Source organism: Solea senegalensis, linkage group LG1, assembly GCF_019176455.1.
Source record: "Solea senegalensis isolate Sse05_10M linkage group LG1, IFAPA_SoseM_1, whole genome shotgun sequence".
Classification (NCBI taxonomy): Eukaryota; Metazoa; Chordata; class Actinopteri; order Pleuronectiformes; family Soleidae; genus Solea; species Solea senegalensis.
The window spans coordinates 34,691,343-34,718,368 of record NC_058021.1 but is presented as its reverse complement, the minus strand read 5'-3'; the positions used below and the strand labels follow the sequence as shown (position 1 = coordinate 34,718,368).

At 40.9% G+C, this 27,026-nt stretch overlaps 1 protein-coding gene across 1 annotated transcript in view; it reads right to left on the bottom strand.

Moving 5' to 3' along the window:
• Positions 1-27,026, bottom strand: part of drosha (drosha ribonuclease III) — a 116,482-nt gene that overhangs the window by 41,623 nt on the left and 47,833 nt on the right. Inside the window, exons 21-23 of the mRNA XM_044026078.1 lie at positions 24,427-24,526; positions 21,138-21,240; positions 11,885-11,955 (exon numbers count right to left, since the gene is read on the bottom strand). Coding sequence (XP_043882013.1) covers positions 11,885-11,955; positions 21,138-21,240; positions 24,427-24,526 — 274 coding nt within the window. The remainder of the gene's footprint in view (positions 1-11,884; positions 11,956-21,137; positions 21,241-24,426; positions 24,527-27,026) is intronic.

Genomic DNA, 27,026 nt, shown 5'->3' with positions numbered 1-27,026 from the left:
GAAAGCGCTGAAAAGACTCAGCCCATGACCGATTACATCCAGTGTATGCTGCCGGTCTGGCTGGGACTCAACGCCAACAATTCCTCTTAACTTTGTCTTCACTGTATGGCCTAAATATTATCGGTGGGGATTTCAATTGCACTTTGAACCCTTCGGTAGACCGCTCTACAAAATGTGATCCTCATAACGTACAGAATCGTCAGGGATTTCATAACATTAGAAGGGTCCTCAATATAATTCATACCAGGGATACAGCACTTCTTTCTCTAGAAGCTAGACAAGCGTTTGACAGAATCGAGTGGCCTTATTTGTTTGATTTGTTACTAAGATATGGACTTGGGGGAGAATTACTGAAATGGATAAAGTTATTGTACACTAATCCTACAGCATGTGTAAGAACGAATAACATTTTATCAGGCCCGTTAAGGAGGTCAACCCATCAGGGCTGTAATCTCTCCCCATTATTGTTCATTTTGGCCATTGAGCCTTTAGTTATGTCCATTAGAGCTCAAGCCAATCTATCAGGTATAAGAATTGGAGGTCATGACCATAGGATATTGCTGTATGCAGATGATGCGAAAAACATTTTTAAAGACATTAATAGTGCGTTTTGTAGATTTATCTGGAACAGTAGAAAACCTAGATTAAGACTAAGATTACTATATTTGCCATATGATAGGGGTGGATTACAGTTGCCCAATCAACAGTGGTATTATTGGGCTGCTCAGCTGCGCAGTGCTATGTTTTACTTTGTCACACACTCTCCTCCAGCATGGGTTTCTATTGAACAAGCATCAGTATCTAAGTTGCCATGAAGCCTATACTTATATTCAGCAGATTTTACAACTTTAAAGAAAAAAAACAACAAATCCCTTTCTTAAAAACTCTATTGATATTTGGTTTAGGGCTCATAGACATATTGGTGATACACCCCCCATCTCTGAATTTTCACCTATATGGGATAATGCGCAGTTCACTCCTGGCAGGGCAGATGGTGGTTTTCGGGCTTAGGCCGACAGGGGGATATGAAAAATTGGAGACTTGTTCAGGGCAATTTATTAACATTTAACATCCTTTGTGTGAAATATTCAATCCAAAAAAATATTTACAGTTGAGGCACTTAATTTTATCAAGGTGTCACCAACCATTTTTTGGAAAATGGTTGCCTGTACTTTAAGTTTACTTACAGGCACTCAGGTACCCTGCGTAGCTAAACTTTGTATTTTGGGGATATACCCAGATTGTTTTTCTGTTAACTCTAAGTGTAAGACTTTGATCAACTTTGGCCTCCTGCAGGCCAGGAGGATGGCTGCACTATCTTGGAGAGAAACTGAAGTATCCTGTACACAATCTTGGATTAGGGAGATGGCAAGGTGTGTTACATTAGAAAAGTTAACCTATGTAATTAGGGGTAAAGCGCAAGAATTTGAAGAGGTGTGGATACCCTTAACTAACTTTCTCAAGCAACAATAGATCATACTTGTTTGTAAGACTATAGAGTGTGACAATTGTATTGAATATTTTAATTAATTATTATGTATTTATTTTATTATTATTATTTTTTATTTTGGTGTCTGTGCATACAGCAAGGTTTGCTTGTTATTGTGTAACTGGTTTGGTATGGGGCGATGTGTTTATCTGTTCAAAAAAAAGGTTAAATTTCAAGATGCTGTTTTTAGTCTGAGCATATATATTTCTTATACGTCTAAATTGTAAAAAAGGAAACAAAGAATGAAATTTCATGTATAGTATGTGAACTTGTATTAGGGGTTCGTGTGCACAACTTTATTTTCATTTTTAATGTGAAATAACCTGTAGGATATAAAAAGTCTTTTTTTTCTCCTTTTTAGACATGAAATATAATTTATACATCAGAATATATTGGATGAAGATATTTAATTTCTTTTTTATTGCTTTTAGTTGATCTTGTTTGGCTCGAAATGAACACGTGAAACAACAAGTCAGTTGTCAAAAAAACTGCACTACTTTATTTTACCCAGATGACTGCGGCTCAAAAAACGTGCTACTTTTCAAAAAGCCCCTCTGAGACTCCGCTTCTCGGCCTACACAACCTGCTGTTCACCAAATTCACAACAAAGTGTCTATTTCTCAACATTAGAAAATAAAAACGTGTTTTTTTTATTCTATTGCAGCCAAAAAAAGAAGGAAAAACTGTAGTAATAATAATAATAACAATAATAATAATAAAAATAATAAAAAAAAACAAAAAAAAAAAACAATGAGACTTTGTTGATGTGCCATTGATGGGCGCTTGTGTCGGGGGCCACTCTCGTACACCGGGTAACTCAAAGGTCCCATCAGCAGCTCCAGTGGGAAGCGGTGAAATAACAGCAAATGAGTCAGCATCTCATTTTCAGAGCCACAGGTCTGTGCATCGACCACCCACTGGGGAGTGATGGTGGGGGCGGGGGGTGGAGGAGAGGTTATAGGATCTGGCTTTCAGAGGTGTGTCGTCTCTGGAGACACACACACACACAGAGCGGTTGGCTCTAAAGCTGTTGCCAGGGACGACGACAGTCAGAGGTGGCTTGTTTTTTGGGCCTGGGGTCTAATGTGGCTCGAGTCGTCGTGGTGATACGCGGGCCGGGAAAGTACAGACTAACTCACAGGGTTCAAGGAGATAATCCTTTAAAGTGTTGGCACTGGCCTGATGGTCATGTGTGGTCAGCGGCACCAAAAAAATTGCCTCATGTCCTCCTCAACCTGCCTGTGTGGCGAGTTACCTACTGTCGCCCTGAGCAGCCGATGCAAAATTCATGGAAGTGGTTGATAGTGGTTTTGATAGTGGACGATTCACACCATATCCACATACATGGTCTTATTTTCTTTTCCGGATTAATCCAAGTACTTTGGACCACGAGAGAAGTCAGAAAATGTTTCTCCAAAACCTGGAAATAATGACGTTCTTTTTCATCCACAAACCAAAAAAGTCAGTTATAATAAGGATGAGCCAATACGATACTCGATCGTCAAAAATTACTGCATCGGATATCCGTGAACCGTAAATATCCCATAAAAGCACCAGACTGTAAAAAAAACCCCAATAAATTAAAGGCAGTATTAACATTTCAACTTTGGATAATTTCCAATTTGGAAGCAGAATAACTGGAACACTGTTGGTTGTTAAGAGGTGGGCGTAAACAGCGCCATTATTCCATTATTTCCACTGAGTTTTTTTTTAGCTTTTCCATTAGTGATAGTACCCAGTGCTTTTTTTGGTACTTGCTCTGGCGAAGTTCCAAGCGAGCTGAGCCGATACTAAAATGTGATTGGTCGGAGAGTGTTGTCACTGGAAGAGTCATGAGTGCGACGTCCAACACGAGAATCAAACCGAACAATGCCGAACTGTAGATCAAGACTTCAAAATCCCTGAAAACATGCGTTAATCTCCAACATTTAGCAAAGGAAATGTCTAAAATGTCAATATTGAACAAAGGAGTCACAGCACTGCTGAAAGCCGGCGATCAATCGTGAGCCCAATCACGACCACGTTCAGTGACTGAATCATTAGAATCAGTTCAGTTACACCGAAAAACAACTGCTTTAAAAGTCACTAGTTTGTGGGTTTGTGTCGCGTATGAAACCATGTCACGGCAGTTTCACGCAGCTGTTGCTATGACGACTCCACCCACGTTGAGGAGGAACTATGAAGTAATGGAAAATTACTGATTAGAGTAGTGCTAGAACTCTATAAAGGAAAAGTTGTTTGTTTGCTCTTGTGTTTAATATTGGTAGAAACGGGTACATATTGAGCAAGTACTGTAGTTCAAACTGACTAACTCTTTGCATGAGTTGAGTTGTAACACCCACAGTTCTAGGTTGTCGAGGCGGAGGCATCACATCGAAAAGTCGATAGCACTCACTCCACAAATTACTCGCTTTTGGGCACAGAGAGACGGCACAAACCGCCGCAAAATAAACACCAAAGCGATTCCGCATCCACACCACGAGTTGTCGCATGTTCAGGCAAACGGGGAAAACGAGTCATGAAAGGATGGCAGACGAGAGAGACTAAAAACAAAGAGAGAGGGATGTCAAGTGCACACAAGTTGCCTCGTGATTAAAATCTATCCACGGGGCGCACGCGATCCGCCCACATGCTGTATATAGAGTCGAACAGCTAATGTTTCAATTACAGCCATTCCAAAGACAAGGCAGACAATGATTAAGCCAGCATCTAGAGGGGATTTAAGAATAACAACAGACTATTCCTTTTTTTTCTCTCTCTCTCTCGCTCCCCCCTACTCTGCCTCTCAGCAGCACAAGGAAGGTATAATTACTAGGGGCACAAATCATCATGTGCAGCAGTTGAATTGAATCACAGCCATTTGGAGAACGGAGCTCTTTTGGTACAAACAGAAAAAAGAGAGAGAAATGAAAATAACATATGCAAACATGTTTATTTCCAGTGTCAGGGCGACCCACTCGTAAAAGAGTAGAAAATAAGAGGCAGCTTTAAAAGGTGGGTTTCAAGTGGAACGAGACGCAGCGTTCGGTCCTGCTGATACTCGGGAGCTGACAAGTCGTCCGTGAGAAGACAACACCTTTATTCCCTCAGCCCACACACCCACATATACCCCCACACACCCCTGGGACCGTTGGCCGTCCATGATTGGGACATAATGGTGCTATTCTCTGACAAGGTCCACTGCTCCCTGACAAATTGGTCTCTAGCTACAGGCTGCCAATCAATCCATCAAACATAGTAGTGCAGCGGGGAGATCGATGGAGAGATGGCGCCGCTGATCGATGCCAACATGAAAGCGGTTGTACCTCCAAAAAAAACAAAAAAACAACGTGGGTGTCCACCTATGGAGAGTAAAGGTGATCTTCGAAATGTGGGAAAACTAGTGTCGACGTAAGTTACGGTGGAGGGCGTTAGAGCTCCACAGTTCCTGCATGGATAAAGGCCTATGATTTCCTTCTGCATGCTATTACCAAATCAAAGACAGTCTGTACACTCACACTAATGGAATTAGATTGGTGTCATTATTATCAAACAACACTTTTTAAGAAGCAAAATTAAATTACAATTATTACATTTGCAATTATTATAAGTATTGTTGGATGTCGGTGGAGGAAACTTTGGGGGAACGAGTTCCGGACGGACAGAAACTCCAAGCCTGTGACTACTTCCGGTCCATTGAGCTGTCGCTCCAAAACTTGGTAGCCAGTCAGCAGGCAGCTTCCACAGCCATGATCAGAATCACAAACAAAAACCCAGGGAGCACAAAGAACAACAACAAGTTTAGAGTGCAAACGCAAGCAAAAATCCTGATCACTGCCAACAAAAAGTGTATATTATTATATTGTAATATATTAATTTCAATTTGTGTATTGGTTAATTTTTGTTTGCTCAATTCATAACGTGCCGTTTTATAATATCGACACGGATCTAATTCCATAAAATATTAGCTGTATAAACGCTAAATAAAATCATGATGACACCAACCCTTTGGAAAATAAAGCATTAATATAGAAGTGTCTAGTCTGAATTAGGGCTGGTCTAAATGGGAGGGAAAACAATTCGTACAACAAAATATGTTTTTATACCATATATCATGATATTAATCAAATCTAGCACAATTAATAAATAACATCTGGATGTCCTAATATATGGGGCTATGAAGCTGCACACATTTCTCTGGAAAAGTGTAACACAGTGTAAAATACACTAATTACTGTGGTAGAAACAATCAAAAATTGACTATAAATGTGGTCAAATTCTGCTACAACACAAATAATTAGACTTAAAATTAAATGTATATCATATTTAGTGTATTTCCTCACTTTATTCAACATAATAAATAGGATGATTATCAATGGAACTGCATTCAAAACTAGGAAAAGTCATCATGATGCGACGATATCCAAAATCTGAGATCCTATCTCATCTCATGTCACAATATAGATATAATATATTATGAACATAACGTAAGTCTAGCACACTAAAAAAGTCATAATTATTGTTCGCAGATTTTAAACCTGATTAATATGGAGTTTGGAATTTTGGTTAGAAATGCAAGTGACAGTCCAGGCTGTTTGAAGTCAGTTTGTATCAGGTTCACAGAAAAGCATGTGGTCACTGAAAACATGGCTGGAATAATTATATATTTTAACCACTTACACAGCTCACTTGAGATGAGTTTAAAGATAACTGTTGTCGCTGTATCTTGCCGCTTTAACCAACGGGGGAAACTTAGGTTTGTGTCGCCTTGAAACCCGTGTTCCCATCTCCTGCACTAAAGCCCATAGAGAAAATCAGTGATTTTACCATCACAGCACTCACGGAGCTGCTGATCCAATTCTGACTCATTGTGTGACTTCAGTGTGCTCAAGCTATTATTTAGAAAGACCCAAGTAAAACAAACATTCCAAAGTGAAGCAGCAGCAGCTCCTGTGTCATGAGAGTTAAAATCGCTGATATTTTCTATGGACTTTGGTGCAGGGAGACTGAACGGCTTACACAAAATTCCATTTATTGCAGATAAAAGGTGGTCTCATAAAGCTGCAAACATTTGCGGAAAGACTAAAGTGAATTTTTTTTATCTGAATGTAGATATGAGTAGGTGAGTCTTTTGTTAAGTGGCTAAAATCAGTTTCTTTGGCCTTGTCAGCCATCTGCCATAAAACCCGTCTTGGCACCACACGCAGAGCAGTGGGAGGAAGCTGGCTCCGACGCCAGACTACACCAGAAACGCCTATTGCACTGCCATGGTGACCCATTTCTCAGTTGTCAGGGCAACCTTCTCTAGACTGAGCGTTTGTGAGGTGGCATTAATAAAAACCCAAACAGATTAGCCGATGGGTCCGACTGGTGAGCTCGTCATTGCTATTATCGCGATTGCTCCTCGCTAGAGACACTCCCCTCAGGACGTGACGGTGGCAGCAACAGCGATCTGCTATCACATCCAGGTTGGGAGCAATTGAGCAGCGGCTTGAAAACCCCACACACAGTAACGTCATTAGCAAATTAGGATCTGTTGTCTCCTCAGGGCCTGTGTGTGTGTGTGCGTGTGCAATGAAGCTAGATTCCATGAACGACGAGGGCCCCGTTGTTTGGGGAACCAGTGCTAGCAAAGGTGACGTGTTGAGAGAAAAACAAGGGGATGGAAATAAAGAACTCCAGTCATGAATGCCATACCAATTAGGGAATAACAGAGAGAGCAGAGTGGGAGAGAGGGCTACTGTTTGTGTGGCTGAGGTCTTGACGTGGAAGCTACACGCCTGCGCTTTGCCTTCAGTCGTCAATTCTGAATTCTACCTCTGGAGTGGACTCGTCATAACAGAGCAGTGGTTCCAAACAAGGCCCCACGCACACACACACACACACAGAGTGAAGTGAATAATTACAAACGTACATATTCAAAAACAAACGGCATTTGTCCCGGTTCTCACAGTGCATATGGATAAAAACTTCCATAAAATCAAAAACCAAGGTCACTCTTGAGATACTGCCTTGTTTTCTTTTTTGGTACCTGTATACTTTTATGCGTTTTACGACCTGATGAGACTTGCTTTTTATATTGGTTTATAGGGTTAGGGTTTCATATCAACAATAAAGCTTAGTAAGACTTGGGGTGTGGACACTGTGTGATTGATAGCTTAATAGTCAATGGACAAAGATATTCGCACTCTTCCAAGTATGTTTAATAGGGCTGTAACGATTAATCGATAATTCATCATTGTAAACAATAATTTAACAACTCCAGTTTTTAAGATTCTCAATTGTGAATATTTCCAGGTTTCTTTGTTGCATAAAACAAATAAATCATTAAAACAACACTTTTCTTGTGTTGATCTTTCTGCTAATATCGTAGGTGTGGCGTTCATTAAGGTTCTATTTTGGGCCTGTGTTTCTTTTTGTTGCTCTTTTTATATTTACCTGTTTATACTTGGTTCCACTGTTCCACAATTTTAAATGAAGTATGTATGAATTTTGTGCACAGCTGCTTAGTTGACAGGAGCAAAAACTAAACTGACACAGAAGCTAGTGTCAAGAGTAGTTTTACTAGAAGTTAATATTTGGCCTTTTATATTTCTGGTGTAATATAGGCCAATTTAATTCCATGTTTTCTTGCTCACACTACAAAGCTCTCACTTCTCCAGCACATTCAAAACACTGAAGGAGCACCTTTAATTAGAAGAAAGAATATAGACCTCACATCTCCCATGGGGGTTTTACTGCCTTCTATTTAGAATTGATTTTAAGATCTCACTAATTACTTAAGTGCTGAACTGTTTATCTCCTGTCTGGTCCAGTCTGGTTCTGTCGGCATCTCTGAGGCCGGGTGTCCTTGTTCCCGTAGTCATCTAAGATCCCGAGATTTAGTCATATAAGCTTTTATTATTACTATTTTATACCATCAACCGTGATTTAATCTACATCTAATTTCAGGCGTACACCAAAGTTTTATTTGACATTGTCTGCTTGAGCCAGCAAAAGTTGCTCTGGATATTTCCAAGGAACAGATTTCCAGAAAAAAAAAATCGGACTAAACCCATGTGAGGACACAGCGGGAAAGCCTTCGGTTAATTGTGAGTGGGCGAGTGTTCTTCCTCCAGCAAGCTCAAGCTAGACGCCAATCAGTTCCTGAATATTTTACATCTTCGCCTGCTGTTGTGATTGCATCGGATCCAGACAATCGCCCACTGCCTTTGTCGTATGTGGACAGCAAACCTAATTTTCTAGACACTTTCCGAAGTTGACACGCCATCCTGTATGCTACCCACCATCTACTAGTGCTGTCAGTTTTATCAGAAATGCTTTTATTAGTTCAAACTTGAAAAATTGAACCTTAAAACCCATTTGAGTTGAAATCCTAACAGCCTAAAAGTGTATCAGACTGTCTGATGCAATTACCACATGGTCCAGCAGAGGGCTTTAAATCAACTTTGAAAGAATCTTGCGTTGTGTGACCACGATAGTCTCGTGTCACATGACGTGGTTTTAAATGTTCAAGTTTTAATTATCACCGTACTGTAGAGTTGCACTGTGTGGTCAAATTGAATAAAAAAGTGCAATAATTTAACCACTTTGGGGTCAATTTCTATGTAAACAATATTTAATAATAATTCCAGAATTTTTAAGCATTTTTCCTGAAATTAATCATACTGCATGAAATCAAGTCAAAATCTCAACTCAATCTGGACTTTTTGAATTGGAATCTAATCTATTCGGGAAGTCCACAACGATAAGCAGCCCATGCCATTAATATAATATTAATTCAAATCTTTGGAAGATGTAACACCAGTACCATCGCCTTGAATTGCTTTGTTGTGTTGGGGAAAACAGGCTGCTAATACCCCTCGTCCTTGTGTGTTTGGACACTTAACGTGCAGCAACGCTCAATCTGGAAATTTCATCATGCACTCGCCTCATTCTCTCGCTCGTCTGCTGCGTCTGTGAGTGATGAAACCAACACCTGGACGCCGTGTCCGATCATCAGCGAGACCATCAAAGAGAGACAAACAACAGCAGGCACATCTTCTGTAGCCAGCGGATGTTGACGTGCTCGATGCTCCTCCGTTTTAAAAAGACAAAACCTGCATGTGTATGTTTCTGGTTTATATCCTGATGGCAGGTTTTGATCCGTATCTGTAGTTTCTCATTGATTTTCATGCTCTGGCACTGCAAAACCTTTGAAATTTTTTGGGGGTGAATTTATTTAAAGAGCCTGTATAAAGCCTGATAAAATCTCTCCCTTCTGACGTCGTCTCCCAAACGAATCTGAGTGATTAAAAAAAAAATATATAAAATCTGCTCTGAGACACCCGTGCACACTCCTACTGGTTTATATGCTTTTCAAATGCCTTTTGATACTTTAGTAAAAGTATTAAAGTATATGACATTTTCAGTACTAAGGTCATTTTATCAAGTGATTCAACTTCTGCCAAAGTCATTTTCTGGTATCCCCATTAGGTACTTTATACAAGACAAGAAATTCCGTTAAATATCTTAATTTTTTGTTTATTTTTATCTTTTCCTCACATGAGCGTGGCCCCCTCATGACCAGTTTGAGTTTTGGATACGTCTTCATCATCTCTAAAGAGATGTTCCTTGTATGAGAATCTGTTAACCTTACACAAAAGAAAAAAAGAGAGAGGGAGAGAGAGGGAGAGAGAGGGAGAGAGAGGGAGAGAGAGGGAGACCTCTACATCATGACAGCTCAATCATTTGATAACTGCTGTCATGGCCAGAGGGCGACAGTAAAACACAAACCAAGGACGGTACAGCTTCAGAAATAAAAAAAACCTCCACACTCAGCACTAAAAAAAAAACAAAACACAATTGCTGGCTACTCAAAAAAAAAAAAAATCCAAGAAAACTGCAAATATAAAGAGTTCAACATTTAAATGATCTTGAACCAGGGAAATATAAAACTTTAATGCCAGCCGGAGTTTCTAATTAATAATTACACTGCCGAGGTTTGTTTTGTGTGGTGTGATGTTTTTCAAAGAGTCCGTCGCGGCGCCTCTGATCCGGGTTTCTCAAAAGACCACCGATTCTGATCAAACATGTTTTGAATTTGATCGCCGCGCACACTGTAGTGTGTGGGAGTCGCTGGTTGAATGTTACAATGCTGCCCTCAACGGCCAATTATAACCTGGCCCGCTGCCAACATGTAATTGATTCATAACATTCCTTGCAGCGATAAACGCAAATAATGATCCCTTCATCAATTGTTCAAGCTCAGGGATCTTGTACACACATGCACACACACCTACACAACAGCAGTTATCCTGCTCAAACACCAATGTTCTACACCTCCACTTCATTTTGTACAATCCATGAAGAACCATGTTTCTGCTGCATTGGCTTTGTCCTAATCTTTTCTTCTTTGTAATTCTTATTTTTCATATTTTTTCCACTGCTGTGCATGTTGGTACGCACGCTCAAAAATTCTTGGCTCGTACAATTTTTTTTATTGCAGGATAAAGTGAGATTAGGTGAGATCTAAAGGGTACCGAGTTTTAGGAAAGGCCTCAATATGTGAACAAAAGTGTGCAAGCTTGAACGAATGAAGGAGATTTGGTGAAAACATTACAGTACTTTCTTCCACTTTCTTCCAATGAGAGTTGCGTCTGTGTTACTGGAAAACCGAGATTCGACACAGAGAGATCGTTTCCCTTTGAATTTGAACAACAAAAGGGAGTATAATCCTTAACTTTCAAAGAAAATAATGACAAAAAACATTTGATTGCATGATTGTGTCTGTAGAGTTCGGTCATCGCTGTAATGCAGCAGTAACAGGACGCTGGTTAAAAACAACAGTATTTTATCCTGTTTGACTTGAAGAGTGGTTTTAATTTGCAGTTTTTAACACTGTTTTCTTTTTAGAAATACAAACCTGTCTGCTTCCGAATTGCTTGCGGTATTATCCGCTTTCTTTCATTGTTGTTGTAGGTGTGGAGTTCATCAAGGTTTCAATCTGGGCCCGCTTTTGTTTTTATTATTATTGAGTATGACTTATTTACATAGTGCCATATTTAACTTTTAATTCAGTCCTTTAATTAAAGTCTGGCTTGTATTGAATTTCCATCTATTTATTGATCACTATATTCATATTTATATTGTTTTACAGAAGTTTTCTTTTTTATATAAATATGATTTCTATCTACATCTATGTTTAAGTCTGTTTATTATAGTAATTGTACTGTTAAATGTGATTACATTTATATTTACACGTGCCTCTAGTGTTACCTAATTTGCAAACTGTCTCTTTTTTTGTGATGTTTTTGTGTTTTCTATTCTGAAAGATTTCTTCTTGCATTTGAATTTGTGAATTGATGAGTTTTAATGTTAAGATACATTTTATAACCATGAAAAAAGTGGTACACAAACAAAGTTTGACCAATTTACCTCAGTGTTGAAAAGTAGTCGACCAAAGAGTTGCCGCGCCTCATCCAGACCTCCCTCCAAATACACGGCACCTGCGGGGGGAAAAACAAACAAAAAAACAGGTGAAAACGAGTTCAACTGGATACATAAAAAGATAAAATCAATATAATTAAGTTTAATCAGGGAGAGTGTGTGTGTTTGTGGGGGGGGGGGGTATTTGCAGGAAATTGTGCAGGATAATGTCTGTAACATGTCAAACTTTAAATTAGAAAACCACACACATTTAAGGCAACGGTGAAAAGTCATGGTTAAAAATTCTAGCAATGCAGAGCCAATTCCAGACATCTCTCTTAATGGAAAACTTAAAATTAATTGAACTCGGCAATGAGTTATAATTGCTTTATTAAAAAGTAGGAGTGCATTTTTATTGCTTTTTTGGCGAGAATGACCTCAGGGTTTTCCCCGAGTAGATTCACCTCCCTCTCGTCGGGGGGAGGAGGAGGAACGCTAAGATGGAAGTGGCCAAGGTCATGTAAACATCAAATTGAGGAATGAGTCACATGCATACGCTACTACATACATATACTGACAAAGAGAGGAGCAGCTTCACATTGGAAAGCCTCTCATGCATAGAGGAAACAAAAGCACAGTGTCCTCTTTGTCACTCGCCTACACACTCTGGTAAGAACGTATGAGTGCGTCAACAAATACAAACACACCACACAAAGACAAGGGACAAAGAAAGAAATCTGTGTCCGCACATTCTATATTTCTATAGGTTGTCGGAGAGTTTTCCCGGGAAGTTGGGTCTGAACAATTTATGAGCCACGGTTCAGTAAACAGTTTGGAGAACATCGAAGACAACATCGGGCAAATGTGACGGGAAAAGTTCATTGAGAACCTTTATAGGCGACAAAACACTCTTTGTAAACTATGTGGAGACAAACATTTGGAGGGTCACCCAGAAAACCACAAATCATTTGGGATTTTAAATAAAAATATACCAATTAATGTGCTGAAGACAAAATGATATAATACAAACAATATGATGATAGTTTGTTGATCACAGATGTAGGACTTGATTCTTGGAGGAAATAATGGACAGATTCATTGAAAGTAGCAGCATCAATCATTGGCCATCAACTGCCCTGCATTCTGAAATTCTCTCTCTCTCTCTCTATATATATATATATATATATCACGGTGCCTTTAAGCTGCGTACCAGTTCGAACCATCACACTTAGGGCGGCTCATTCAATTTGGAAAGCAATAACCACCTGGCAAATTGGGTATACAATCGTGCAGCAGTTTTTATTATGTGCATAAATGAGGCGGTGGAAATGGGGCGCGGAGCGGCTGCAGAGTCTAAACGCGTGCACCGCTTTCATGGACGACATCAAAAACATATGAGGGATTCATCATCTGCGGCGGGAACTGTTTTCAGATGGCTAACAGGCCATTTACACACACATGCACAGACACACAATGAAGATGTGGCGCGACATAACCGAAACCCATAAAGAAACACAAACAAAACCGCCTCGCACAAAGACAAAGGTCCTTTACTTCTAAACAGGGAAATTACAAGCAGCCATTGCCCAAATGTTCGTGAAATTTGATTAAGTCTGACACAACTTTGTCGAAACCCAGCAGCCACTTGGCCACAGAGGAGAAAACACACTCATTTAAAGGGCTCTTTCCTTTTTAAACCTTGAGTTAAATAATAAAAGAGTGAAATTGGCTGATGTATTAAAAATCTATATTCTTTTAACAAGCATTGCTTGTTTTGAAAAGACATTTTTTGAGGCCACTCACATCTAAGCAGTTAGGTCCTGGAATCCACATCAACAATTGAGCCAAATTTGACAAAAAGAGGGGTTGGTGGAATCACAAAGATCTTTGACTACCACATTTTTATGAGGCCAAACTTGAGTCCAAGTGAACTTTTGTACCAAATTCTAAAAGGATTTTCAGGCGTCGTTCCTGATTTATCAGAAACGTGGTTAGGGTTTCTGGGGACATGGTTACCTGAACCACCAATATCTAACTGATTCATTCTTGAATCAAAGTGAAAGTGAAGTTTTTCTTAAAATGTCCTTAAGATATCATATTCAAAGAGGCATATTCAAAAAGGGTCCCTCAAAAGATTCTTTATGTATGTAGTACAAAAAGAACGATTTTTGAGGAGATGATGACCACGACCACCAATATCTATCCAGTTGTACCTTGAATCCAAGTGCTAATTTGTGCCAGATGTGAAAGGATTCGGTCCCAGTCTCCTTGAGACATTACGTTCACGAGCTCTGACAACCATCTTTGTCTCATAGAGATTGTTTGTGCCGAATTCCCTCGAGGCGTTCTTGAGATATTGCGTTACCAAGAATGGGACACAGACAGATGATTGGACAACCCGAGTCTATGCCCACAGCTGTCACTGATGCCACAGCGATAAACCAGTACCCATAAATCTAGATCTTCCTGAAGTCCATATACCCAGCACGCGACTGCAGATGTGTATCAGTGAGCGAGGCCTCTGTAATCATGACCTGATGAGGCGAGTGTCTCACTGTGGTTGACCACAAGCTGCTCTCTCTCTGGAGAAGGGGTTGAGGATTTTCACAGGAAGCAGCAGTGCTGAGATTTGTGGTTTTTAACCATAATGTTGACTTGGGTTCAATGACAGTGCTACACAGCAGATGTTTCCTCTGAAGACCAGCTGTGGGAGGATAAGAACTCCCTCAAAGGACTGAGTTTCCTATGTATTTCATGCCCAACTCATAACGCGTTCATGTTATGATGCTAGTGGGGAGGGGGTGTGGCCTGGAGGTGGTATTCTTCATGTTTAGATGACACAGCAAATTTTGTAAAGTTCCCCAAACGGAGGCCTGGAAGTCGTTAAAACTCAAAAAGTTTTTGGTTCTTATTACTTGTAAGGAAACTTCTTCTTTTTTTTTTTTCAAAGAGGAAGGAGGTGGTAGGGGGAGCAACACAAGCAAGGAGAAAACCAGGAGAAGCCTCCAGGGATTTTAAAACGGTATTAAAAATCACAAAGCAGCACCTTTGGTGTCAATCAAAGGGGCCTATCGATGAAGAAACCAAGATATGCAGTTAATTCTAGCAAGAAAACTCCTGACAAGGAGGCTGTCCGTGCAAAAAGTGTGCCCCAAAGCGATTCAATCAATCGCACAACTTGCTGCAATCATTAAACAGAGATGTATGCTTCACAGTCCGCTCCCCAACGGCACGCTGGCGTACTGAATGCACACAGTGGACGTCCAACCGACTCAGCAAACAGGTACATGCTATCATCCCTGTGCAACTCATACTGCGGCACAATCATCAACATCCAAGCTCATACAAATCCTTGTAAGAGGAACTCCTTATTATGGCTTTTTTAGCTGGAGGTCTTCACTTACAGCTCCTTAATGTCCAATTTGTAAATTATTTAGTATTGGGAGAAAAGGTTCAGAACATCAGGTAACCTATATATATATATGTATATATATATATATATATATACATAACTAAAATGCAATTTTAAGGCATTTTTGGGGAAGGGCTTTTCTGCCTTTAATAGACAAGGAAATGTAGGGCAAAGTACATAGCAAATGGGCCGTCCAGTCCACTGGGATCTGAACCTAAGACCAGCTGTTCTGGACATATTTTTCTTACCATTTTTTCCATCAGGTCACCTTTAATGCTCTTTATATTGCTCTTTACAATGCTTACATTGAATGTACAGTGTTTTCCCCTACTTTTATAGCTTCCCCCCCATCGATGAGATCAAGTGCCAAACAAGAGAAAGTCTATTATTAAAGGCATTTATGTATGTGCATTTGTTCGAGTTCAGCCAAGTGTGGGTGTCTGTGATGTTTTGTCAGATATAACCATTACTGGAAAAGCAAAGAAATAAACAGTAGAGTCGAGCCGAGCCATGCTAGAACTACGTAATAGAAAAGCCCCATAAGAAGAGCAACATCTGCTTGGTATACGAAGAACACCGTAGTTCTCTGGCGCACTTTTAAGCGTAAGAGTCCTTTTCCATTTTTGTATACAATTGGCAGTCTCACCACTTAAGTTTCTTAAAAGTTGAACTTGAAATATGACTCCTTTTGATTCCGTATCACTCAAAACTCAAAAACAACAAATAATTGTAGTTCAACAAAAAAGCGCCCGACAAACAGGTGAAACCTCGAGATTCACTGGAGCTGGGCCTTTTACTAAATCTGAGCTGCCGCCCCAAAACTGATAAATAAATAATAAAAACCACAGCAAAGTCAGAGAAAACACAGAGAACAAACTTTAACAAAGTTGTCTACCCAGCACTGTGCAGAGAATATCAGTCACAGACAGAGAAAACCCGCCACTAATGAATCTCCACATCTGTCACCAGTCTAATTCAGACAGCCACGCCGACTGTACACTGTTATGTTTAGGAATAGAATTCCAATGTCTGTGGGCTTTCAGTGTCCAATAAAAAGCCAGAGTCAGGGGCATATGAAACACCAGTGGCTGACAGTCACATTAATAACCTAGAATGAATTATTCAAAAACGCTCAGGCTCTAATCCATCAAATAATATATTAAGCTGCTCCCTCTCAGCTCAGTGGGAGCTGAAGCAGCAGACGGACACAGAGAGCAACATATTAAAATGGAAGAGAGAAAAAAATAAATAAATAAACAGAACCTAAACATGAAAATAGAATTTCCACCACAGCAGATGCAAAGGAAGGTTGAATGCACTGTCACATCAAACATCCTACTTTCCAAATGTTCGCCTGGGAGCAGACGCTGAGGAGGAGGAAACAAAAGAAATAATAACTAGTGCTGCATGTAGCAGTGACCGCGAGCTCACTGCTGGACACATAAAAGCCCAAACAGTTCCTGTGTCCACTAACCTTATTGACATAATGGTACAATTCATTTGCATTTAGAACTTCACTAAGCACTGGCTGTAAAAAACAACAATTATAATAATAATGTAAATAAAAGCAGTCATGTTTGGGCTGTTTAAGTTTTCAATTTGGGAGAACAGTATTTGCTACACATTTGGAGAACTGTTACTTTGAACTGACTCAGCACTAGGACTGTAAAGTCCTGGTCGACTTATGAGTCGATATGTTCTGGTTCGATTCTGATAAGTCGACTTTTTGTACAGTCTATGGTTAATTTGATTTCATCTGGAGGAATGTACCAAGTGCTACTGGGGGTGTTTTCAGAGCACCCCTGTTGTTTTCAGTATTTTGGATTAGCCCAACCCACAGGAGACAGAAAGATTTAAGAACGTCCGGTGGTTTTATTTCATTTTAGGCAACAGTCAGTCCTCCTCCAACATCCATATCAAAGACATCGGCAGTGTGGCAGCATTTTACAGAAATAGATGGCGATAAAATGCAAAAGTTTGCCAGCAACAGTTTGCATATCACAGCTCGACTACAAACATGGCATATCATAAAAAAAAGGTAAGCTGACTTGTCTTCGTTATATTGCTTCGTCTCTTTTGAATACATGATCATATGATCATATCGCAATTGGCATATTTCAATGTTTTAGTCTAATAATTGATTTGCTTAATAACTGCAAGTGCACTCGCCCGCAACAGCGGCAGTGATCTATTTGTGTCTCAGCCGCAAAGTTGAGCTCCTATGTTCAGTCTCGCATGTTCAGGACATGCACAAAGACAGATAATCTAAATATTCCTCAACAGTTGATATTGCGCTGATATCAACATAGTATAGTATAGTAAATAATATATTTTCGGAAATCATGCGCTATGATATAGCACGGATGCAGGTGATGTAAAACGCTTTCAGAGCCGTCATGTTATAAGAATAACTGCTGGAATAAAATCAAAATGTACAAGTGCAGAACAAATTGGGTTTGTGGTACAAATCAATCGGATCGTGACACATACGTAAACTGAACATGGTGCAACCGGGTGTCAGGGTCCGACTTCCAGGGGGCACTGTTGAGCTATTTTGCAACACAAGTGAGTAACAGAAAAATATGATAATAGCTCAACGGTGCCCCCTTACATCTGGCACCTGTTGTATCATGTATCATGTATGAGGAGTATGTCTACCGAATATGGCAAAGCGAGGTTGCTGAAGCTGACACATTTCTGGCATTTCTGAATGTTGGACAAAGTTTTTCCCTGAGTTTTTGTCCGTAACAAACCTGACCGCTTTGGGTGAAGGAGGAAAAAAAAACTCCACTCCACCACTGCTGCGACTAACAAAGGAAGCAGCACTTGTTCAGTGAATGTATTGTGTACAAATCTGATATTCAGCAAGTGAGAGATAATCCTTTCTTTTTTGTTCTTTTAACAAGGAGAGCTTAGAGAAGAGAGCCCTCACAAAGGTTCACCATCTGTATCCCTGATGGCTGCTGGCAGCATATAATCCACCCATCAACTGTACAGAGAAATTAAGAGCCACACATAGAAAAAAAAAACGTTCTTTTCAAACAGTTGGGAAGGAGGGAAGCGACGTGGCTTATCAGTGAAGAGGCAACAGGCACACTGAGTTTCTTATGAATAAGCAGTGGAGTGAGAGGTTTTTAAAGTGGGAAAAAAGTAGAGTGGGTGAGGTGAGAGAAGAGAGAAAAGGGGGTGAGACCGTAGAGTAGGGGAGGAGTGCAGGCCAAAAGAGCCCAAAATGAGAATGGCCCACTCCGGCAGAAGTTAATGACGGAGGATCAGAAAAGCAAGATTTCCATTCAACACTTTGAATTATTCAGGGTTGCAGGGCATCCATTTGCATTGCAGATGCCCTTGCCTTCCATTCCTCCACTCTCTCTCTCTCCGTCTCGAGCCGCAGCCCCGGGGGCGAGCAGATAGACACATTTTCATCTGCTGCGTGAAGAGAAAAGCTCTGCACATGCAAAGCGGGAGATTATCTGCCATTTCCGACGCGGCACCAGGTTCAACGGTCACCGCACAGCGGAGAAACAAATAAAACAAAGGTCAGAAAACATGCATGGTAAGCCGTTAAAGCGATCTGCAGAGGCCGCAGAAATATTACGAGCGGGTCACATCCCGGCGCGGCTCTGACGGGGCAAACGGATGATTTGAATTCGCCGTGCGTGCAAAGCACAAGGGAAGAAGAAAGGCAAGCGACAACAAGACAGCAACGCTTAACGTGTAGTCTGGTGCTTTTTTGGGGGGAGGAAAGTGGCAGTTTGACGTCTCTGTCAAGAGAGAAAAGCGAGGGTAGAGGAGAAGATGACAGCGTTCGCGTGACCCCCCGGTATCTCCCTGAGGCACGTGCGAGTTTGTTGTTTACGAGTGACAGGATGACTCATCATCTCTCACCTTAACAACACCCAAAGTCTTGATCAGAAGCGGGAGAGGTGGGGAGCGGGAAGAAAGAGAGAGAGGGAGTCCGACAGCGTTTTAAAAAGACGGCGTTTGAGTTGTGAAAAACTGAAATAAAGATGACAAAAACCTCTCTGTGTAAAAAGAGACACATCACATCAGTCATCGGGCAATCTCAAGTGACTTTTTTCTTTTTTTGATCACTGCGTACGTACGTGTGCATGCTGTGCCCCCTAAAGCGTGTGATATTTTTGAGTTACCAATGCAAACCCCTTCACCACGGGGTGCACTCTCTGACAGCAGTTTTCTCACAGGTTCCCTTATCGCAAAAATCCCTGTTTATTCATCACGTTTTAAAAAGACATTCTTGAGGTTCTGTGAAGTGTCGGACACACAGTCAGCGTGACAGAGGCCCGCAATCAGTGACAACATGGCTGCCGGCAGGGATTTTAGCCACTTAACAAAAGCCACACATAATAAAATCTTTTAATTTTTGAGTCTACGCCATTTGGATAACATGTTCATCACGTCAATGTATGCTAGTATATTCACTCAGGAAACAGACGTTTGTAATTCGTTCTCTCCCCTGTACCAAAGTCCAAAGAGAAAATCAGTGATTTTAGTCCACAGGGACACAGGAGCTGCTGGTCTACTGCTGCCTCGTGTGGTTAGTTTGTGTCACTGAGGTAAATCTGAAGGATTTTTAATGCTGTAGTGTCAAAAATGACTCACTTGAACTTACTGATAGTGGCAGCAGTGGATGAACAACCCCCGTGTGCTGTGATAAAATCGGTGATTTTCTCTATGGGATTTGGTAAGGGGGAGTGAGCGGTTCACAAAATGACAGTTACACCGCTTTCAGTGAGAGCGAGCCACCGTCTCTCAGTCACACTCTGACCGGGTATCATTACCTCATCCAACCTCACCTCAAAAAATCTGAACTACCCCTTCAAGCTGAAATCTCAGACAGGAGAGAGAGAGAGAGAAGAGGAAGAAATGAAGAGAGGCAGCCAGTGTCGTGGCCCTGCCACCTTCCTCGGATGAGTGCAGTGACGAGCCACGGGACAGAATAGATTATGACTTCATCTGTGCCGATAATGAACCCGTAACAAGTACAGGGGCCCCCGGGGGCTGATAGAGGGCCATGGTGCCAGTCAGCACTTTCACCCCCCTGCCGTTCTTAGCTCACTGCTGGATTCTGGTGCAGGCAGAGGGAAGGAGGGAAAGATTTCTTTAACACCACCCTCTTTCTGTATCTTCCTGTGCAATCAAGATGGCGATAAGAAGCAGGAAAGCTGACGACTCTGAAGCTCTCGCTCCGGGAGCGAGGCTTAGCATGGTGCTGCCTGTGGGTTTCGTGAGTGGAGAGAGGAGAAGGAGATCTTTCCCAACACCACCACCACTGCTGCTGAGAGATGTGTTTGTGGTTTTTCCAGTGCTGGGTCCTAATCACTGCACAAAGTCTATCACTGAACTGTTATCAAGATTTATAGCGAGCTTGTGTATGCGTCTGGTGTGGGTAAAGGAGAGCAAGACTCTGGGGGACTGCCTCCACGGCCAGAGGTCAAACCACCATCTCCTGAGATCAATATAGCAGCGTAATGTCTCCAACGGGAATTCCACTGCAGCTGTTTACACACTTTAACACTTGAAAAACCTGAGCTAAACTATTAAATGATTCACTTTTATTCAAAGCACATGGGGTTTTAGCAGGCAAATTCTACACATTTATGCACAAAAGCATCTCAGATTAAGTGTGCGCGTGCTGCTGCAAAAGTCCACTTCACTGAAACGGGAGCATTAAAGCTGCAGCTATCTTTTGTGGTACTACTAAGAGTGCGAGGGATAGTATTTGTTTTCAGACTATGTAAATCAGACCTTTTTAGGAACACATTTACATATTTAGTCCACTTAAAATGTATTCCACTTCCTATTCTGCTTGTTGCGGGGGAAACTCACCGATAAGAGCTTCAAAGCAGTTGGCCATGGCGTGGCGTAGGTCCGACTCCCGGCACAGATCCGGTCCGTGAGCGTAGAGCATGAAGCGGTCCAACTCTAGTTTCTGTAAAAGACGAGACACAACACACGTGTCAGCGATGCGACCACTACTGTCACCACAGTAACAGCTACTGGAGTCCTAGGATGCTAGCAGGTAGCCTGCTAATGTTTGATGCTTTAGCATGTAAGGACTACGATTAGCTAGATGACTGAGAACCTTTACAGAAATATTTGATGTTAGCAACTAGCATCAAAACACCAAATGTCACAGAATCTACAGCTTGCATCTATAGTAGCTGTAAGCTAGCTGAGAGGTCTCTTCACAAGAAAGACATCAAAATAAAAAAATAAACAAGTTTTAGAAATTGCTAATGGATGCTGGAAGCTAGTGCTAAACCAGTGCTTTGGCTACCAGCCACAGTAGCTTTTAGCATCTAAAGTAGCTTCAAGCTGCTGTGGGGTATCTTACAAGAGGCAAAAAAATAACACTTTAAAGCCCTCTTGACGTCATAGGTTGTGATGCTTACTTGTTTGCCAGATACAGTCACTAAAGAAAGGCTTGATACATGGATGTTAGGATGCAGCTAGCTGCTAATGTTGGGTGTAAACAGCTAGCACCTATACACAGCAGCTACAGTAGCTGTTAGCTAGCTGCAAGGTGTTTTCACAGGAAGTTTGTGAAAATTAAAAATAAAATTAGCACCATTTTGCAAATCTAGTATAAACTCAAGTTGTGCTGTGCAAAATCTTTTTAAAAAATAAAGCACAGTAAAATTGTTCTAAAACCAATTAGTTGTTTGGTCTGTAATATGTCAGAAAAAAACAAAAAAAAAACACTCAAAATGTTGTTATCAATGAATTGTTGCAGCCCAACTACATATCCACTTTAAAAAGTAATACTTTTAATTCTTTGGCTCTGCACATCTTCATAGACTCTGTAGGGGAAAAGAGCAAAAAAAAAAAAAAACTCAGGGGAAATAAGAAAGATTGAGTGACCTTTTTGGAAAAGGTTCTACTTCATGGCACTGACAGATGTGCCCATGTGTTGTCCAGCTGTGGCTTGATGCAATAAGCCTGGCACACATACACACATACATGCATGTACAAAATTACACTGGCACACACACTAGATAATCCCAAGATAAAGTGTGGAATTTTTCAGGGGTTGACCTTCAGTCTCTATGAAACTTAGTGAAGCTCTGTCACTGTAGAGACACTCCAAAATTACTTAAATTGGAACAATGTTCACTGATTTATTAGGTGTTCATAACACTCGCTGAGAAAATAAGCAAATATCATCAGCAAAGTGGATAACATTCAACGACACAGACACTTGTGTTGCTGAATAAAATCTTCTAATCGAATGAGTCGTTGATTAAGAAGCTTGAGACGCTCTAAAAACTAAAAGTGACCAAATAATTACCCAAAAAGTGTGATAGTTTGAAGGGCTAATGTAAGTTAAAAGGATGTGGTTCTTTGTGAATTAATAAATGTGTATATTCAATAGAGATTGAGGTAAAGTATGTTCATAGAAAGGTCCTAGTTTTACAATTTGGCTTTTTATTTAAATTTAACTTTCTATCCATACTATTACATTCTGTACTTGGCTCTACTGTGATTTTTGTGACTTAGTGGCTGCTAAACCCATAATTTCTTGTCGCAATTCCTAATGTAAATTTTGCCAGGAACTTGACACAAACAGAATAGAACAGAACCATAGTCATTGTGCTGGAAACACAGTCTAAGTCCGTACATGAGAACCTTACTTGAGAATACCATGGGTTTGGACACATTTTGTGAGATGATAGTCAAGTTTTGGTTGGAGTCAGACATGTTGGCTAGGCTAGTCTATTAAATATGAGGCTCCAATTACTTAATCTGTTGGAATTTATTTTGACTAAATCCTGTCTGGTCAAAAACATGTTAATTAAGACAATTGTTTTTGCACACATAGCTAGAACTGTTGCAATGAAACCATGTCAGCTGGGATTGGTTCCAGCAGCCTTGTGACCCTCACGTGGAGGACAAAGCAGAGGATGATGAATGAATGGGTCAAGTACAAAGTCTGGAAAAGGTTAGCCTGCATGGGAGGACATGACTGCTCTGGTTAGGTCACATTTGAGTTGGGTTTAATTGGTATTCACTTAAGATTGAGCAAGTTAAACAGATTTGAAAATAAGTTAGAAAAAACCTGCATGTGAAACTAGTTATAACCATTAAAGCAGAAGAACATGTAAAGATGTAAACACCGAAATAACACTAGTAATAACGTGGTGAATTGAATGAAAATCAGAGTCTGATGTGCAGAACTGTGGGTCAGTCAAACTTTTTTCCCAGAGCCAAGTCAAAAATAGCCAATCTAGACTTCACTGCCAGCACACAACAAATGATTAGTCACCAAAAAAACAGTCAGGGTGCCATTTAATTATGGCGGCTAACTGTTGGTGGTATCCCACCTCCCGTGATTGCACACACACACACACACACAAATTAAAATCACAATTCATAAATACTCCAACTCAGAGGGAAGCCGTTCTGACTTTTTTTTAAGCTTTCCAAGTGAAGTGCTGGATTGTGCCCGTTGCTCACTGAAGATATTTTTTGAAAGATAATTGCGAGTGTTCTTGAGCAGAAGGCTTTAGAGGAGCCTGGTAAACAACTTGGCAATGTTGGAACACTGTATCACACTCACTTTAGCGCGAGCGGCAAATTGAAACAGGCCAAACTGCTACACGGCACTAATGCAGATTCGGGCGGCTGCATCTTTGTATTCAGCGGGGAGCAACATGAAAGATTGAAGTTTTTAATTGCTTCCCTTCACATCACAGAGCGATTATTGTTGTGTTTCTTTTACAAACGTGCCAGTGAGTGCGGGCTTGGCTCGACGACGCTGCCAGCGAGGGAGAGGCGGAATGGGAAGTAAGTGATAACAGGAAGTGGAGAGTGTTTCAGGGAGACCTCTAGGGGCCCACTGGGACCCCGGCTGCACTAGTCTGGTCCTCCAAAACAACAACCTTTTATCTCCAATTATGAACCTGAGAGGATAAAAAAAAAGTTTGGAATAGCAGCAAGCAACAAAATTACACATTTCCCCAGTGCCCCCTTAGAGTGAAGCTCAGTCATAACTGCAGGACGGAAAACAATAACACCATCTCCTACATGGTCTCCTGTCAGCTCACAGACCTTTCAACTGTCTTGACCCGCAAGAGGGAGGAGACTTGTTATGAGGAGCATGAGGAGGGGAGCTTACCTTAGCGAGCATGGCTAGGTGCTGGTTCTGCACGATGGCTGTTCTGTACGTGGCCAGGCCGCCCTCCTCTAAGCTGGGGAAAAGGTAGTAGAGGTGAACACTGTGGACAGAAGAAAGAGGAATTGAAATTTTTCAGTATCACAAAAGGAAAATATGATAAATTCTATATTAGCGTAACTGCACACTCATATTTGCCACATTATCCTTTCACCAGACACCCATTTCCAACGAGTAAAATCATGTTTTTGTCACTTTGTAAACCAATCCCTCCCCTGCACCAAACTCCATGGAAAAAATCAGCAATTTTAAACAATGTCATACAGGAGTCATTGATCAACTTCTACTGCTATCAGTAGGTTAATTTGTGTATATTTTGTGACTCCTGCATTTGAAAAACCTTTGTTGACATTTCCCTGAGTGACACAAACCTACCAAACAAGTGGCGGTAGACCACCACCTCCTGTGTCATACTTAAAATCAGGAAGCTTAAAGAATTCACAATTTAAGAAGGGGAAAAAGCTGTACAATGGTGAGATACAGTGGAAAGCATATTCTTAAATGAGCATACACTTAAACTGGTGTAGCACAGGGAGCGTACACAGTCACCTGTATTTCACACTGCCCCACTTCAAAAAGAAACTCTGAAATACTGTACACCTTTCATTTATTATCTGAAAATCTGGCCGTCAAAATAAGGACAATCATGTGTCTTTGTGCCACACCATCCATTTACCAATATTTTTGACCAATTTGTTCATTTCGAGGTGTTTCAGGTCCACATTTTGGAACCCAGAAATGGCCTCTGACGGTTCAGTGGTTCCACAGCTGGGTTCCGGGAGAGCAGGTTCCATTTTCATTACGGTCCAGCATCTCCCTAACTGCGGCATGTCATTTGATTTCATTTGAATTAAAAGAGGCCATTTAATTCAGTCATTTCTAATCAATGTGAGAAGGGAAAGCAGGTGGCATTTGTTTTCCCCCAAATTCACCAGAGGTTCTGTTTGTCAGGGAATTGTGATCTAAGTGTGAAAACAAAGCACTTGGAATTAACAAAAATCCACTTAGTGTAAAAATAATTATAGCGTATACCAATTTAGCATTCATAACGATATTTTGATCTCTCATCAGCTTCTCAAACGTGAACATGTCCTCACGTCTTTGCTCCGCGTGCCACAGAAATCATTAAAACTGAATCATTTTGGGTTTGTGGACAGAGTGAGACGTTGGAGAACATTGCTATTGCGATGTTTGGGGAAACACAGATCCAACATTTTTCAACATTTTCTTGACTTAATAAGTACTTTAAAAATCAAAGCAGATGAATCGCTAATGGGAACAATCCTTAGTTGAAGCCCTACACATAAACATAAATGACTCTTTACTTTAAACTACGAATACTGCAAGCGGAATCATTTTTTCTTTTTTCATCTTTTGTCGACTCCTATAAAAAAAATAAAAGAAAAAGGAAATCATCCTGTGACTGCTCATGTTGACCACCAACTCCTGTCCGTCTCTTTTTTGGGGTATCCCAGTTCAGCTCCGGCTTTTCCTCATATTGATATTTAGATTTAGTACTCAATATGTCCTCACTCCTTTGCGCCGCATGTCAAAGAAATCATTAAAACTGAATCATTTTGGGTTTGTGGACAGAGTGAGACACTGGAGAACATCGTTTAGGAAACACAGATCCAACATTTTTTTTCACGTTTCTGGACCTAATAATCATCAAGGCAGATGAATCACTAATGAAAATAAGCTCACTTTTTACTTTGGGCTACCAATACTACTGGAATCATTTCTTTTTTATTTTATCTTTTCTCATTCTATAAATAAAAAAAGAGAAAAGGAAAAGGCATCCTGTGACCGCTCCTCATGTTGAACACTAACTCCCTGTGCGGGGAGCAGAGACACAGATTGCCTCTGAGGGTCGGTGTGCAGAGGCCCAGTGCGAGGCAGTCGGCTGGCTCCGCTGTACCCATTTAACTGGACAAGAGCCTGATAAATAATTCAAAAAGGGCCAGAGCGCAGGCCGAGCATGTCTCACCCCGACGCTAACAATCAAAGAGGGGAAGGGCAGGGAGGAAGAGAGGTGGAAAACACGAGACCCGGAGAAACAGGCTAACTGTCCTTTTCACAGCCATGCGCCCAGAGAACAGATGTGAGGCAGTGTCCTGTGTGTACCAGCGTGTCGCTTCCTATTAAGGTTTAATCCTGCTCGTGAATGCTCACTGTTGTGGAAGTGTTAGCATCGATGGGTACAAATTACATTTTGGGAGAAGTTATGCTTGTTCCCTTCTTTTCTTTTTTTTCTACCCTTCCCCAACCTGTGTGAGAGGAATGTGTTCTAAAACAAACCTGCGCACAACACAGTGTTTTCCAATCTGGGGGTGTTTCAAGAGACTTCAGGGGCCCCGAGGCAAAAAAGGGACCAGTGGAGTAGATGCTGAGCCAAACACAGACACGCTAAGGGCGATGGAGCTTGTTAAGAGCAGTAGATTTTTCAGCTGCATCCGAATTTATAAAGCCGCACGTGACCCCCACTCAAAATGAGCCGAGTTATTAGCAAATCGCTACGAGCGCCGACTCATTTAAAGAGGTTT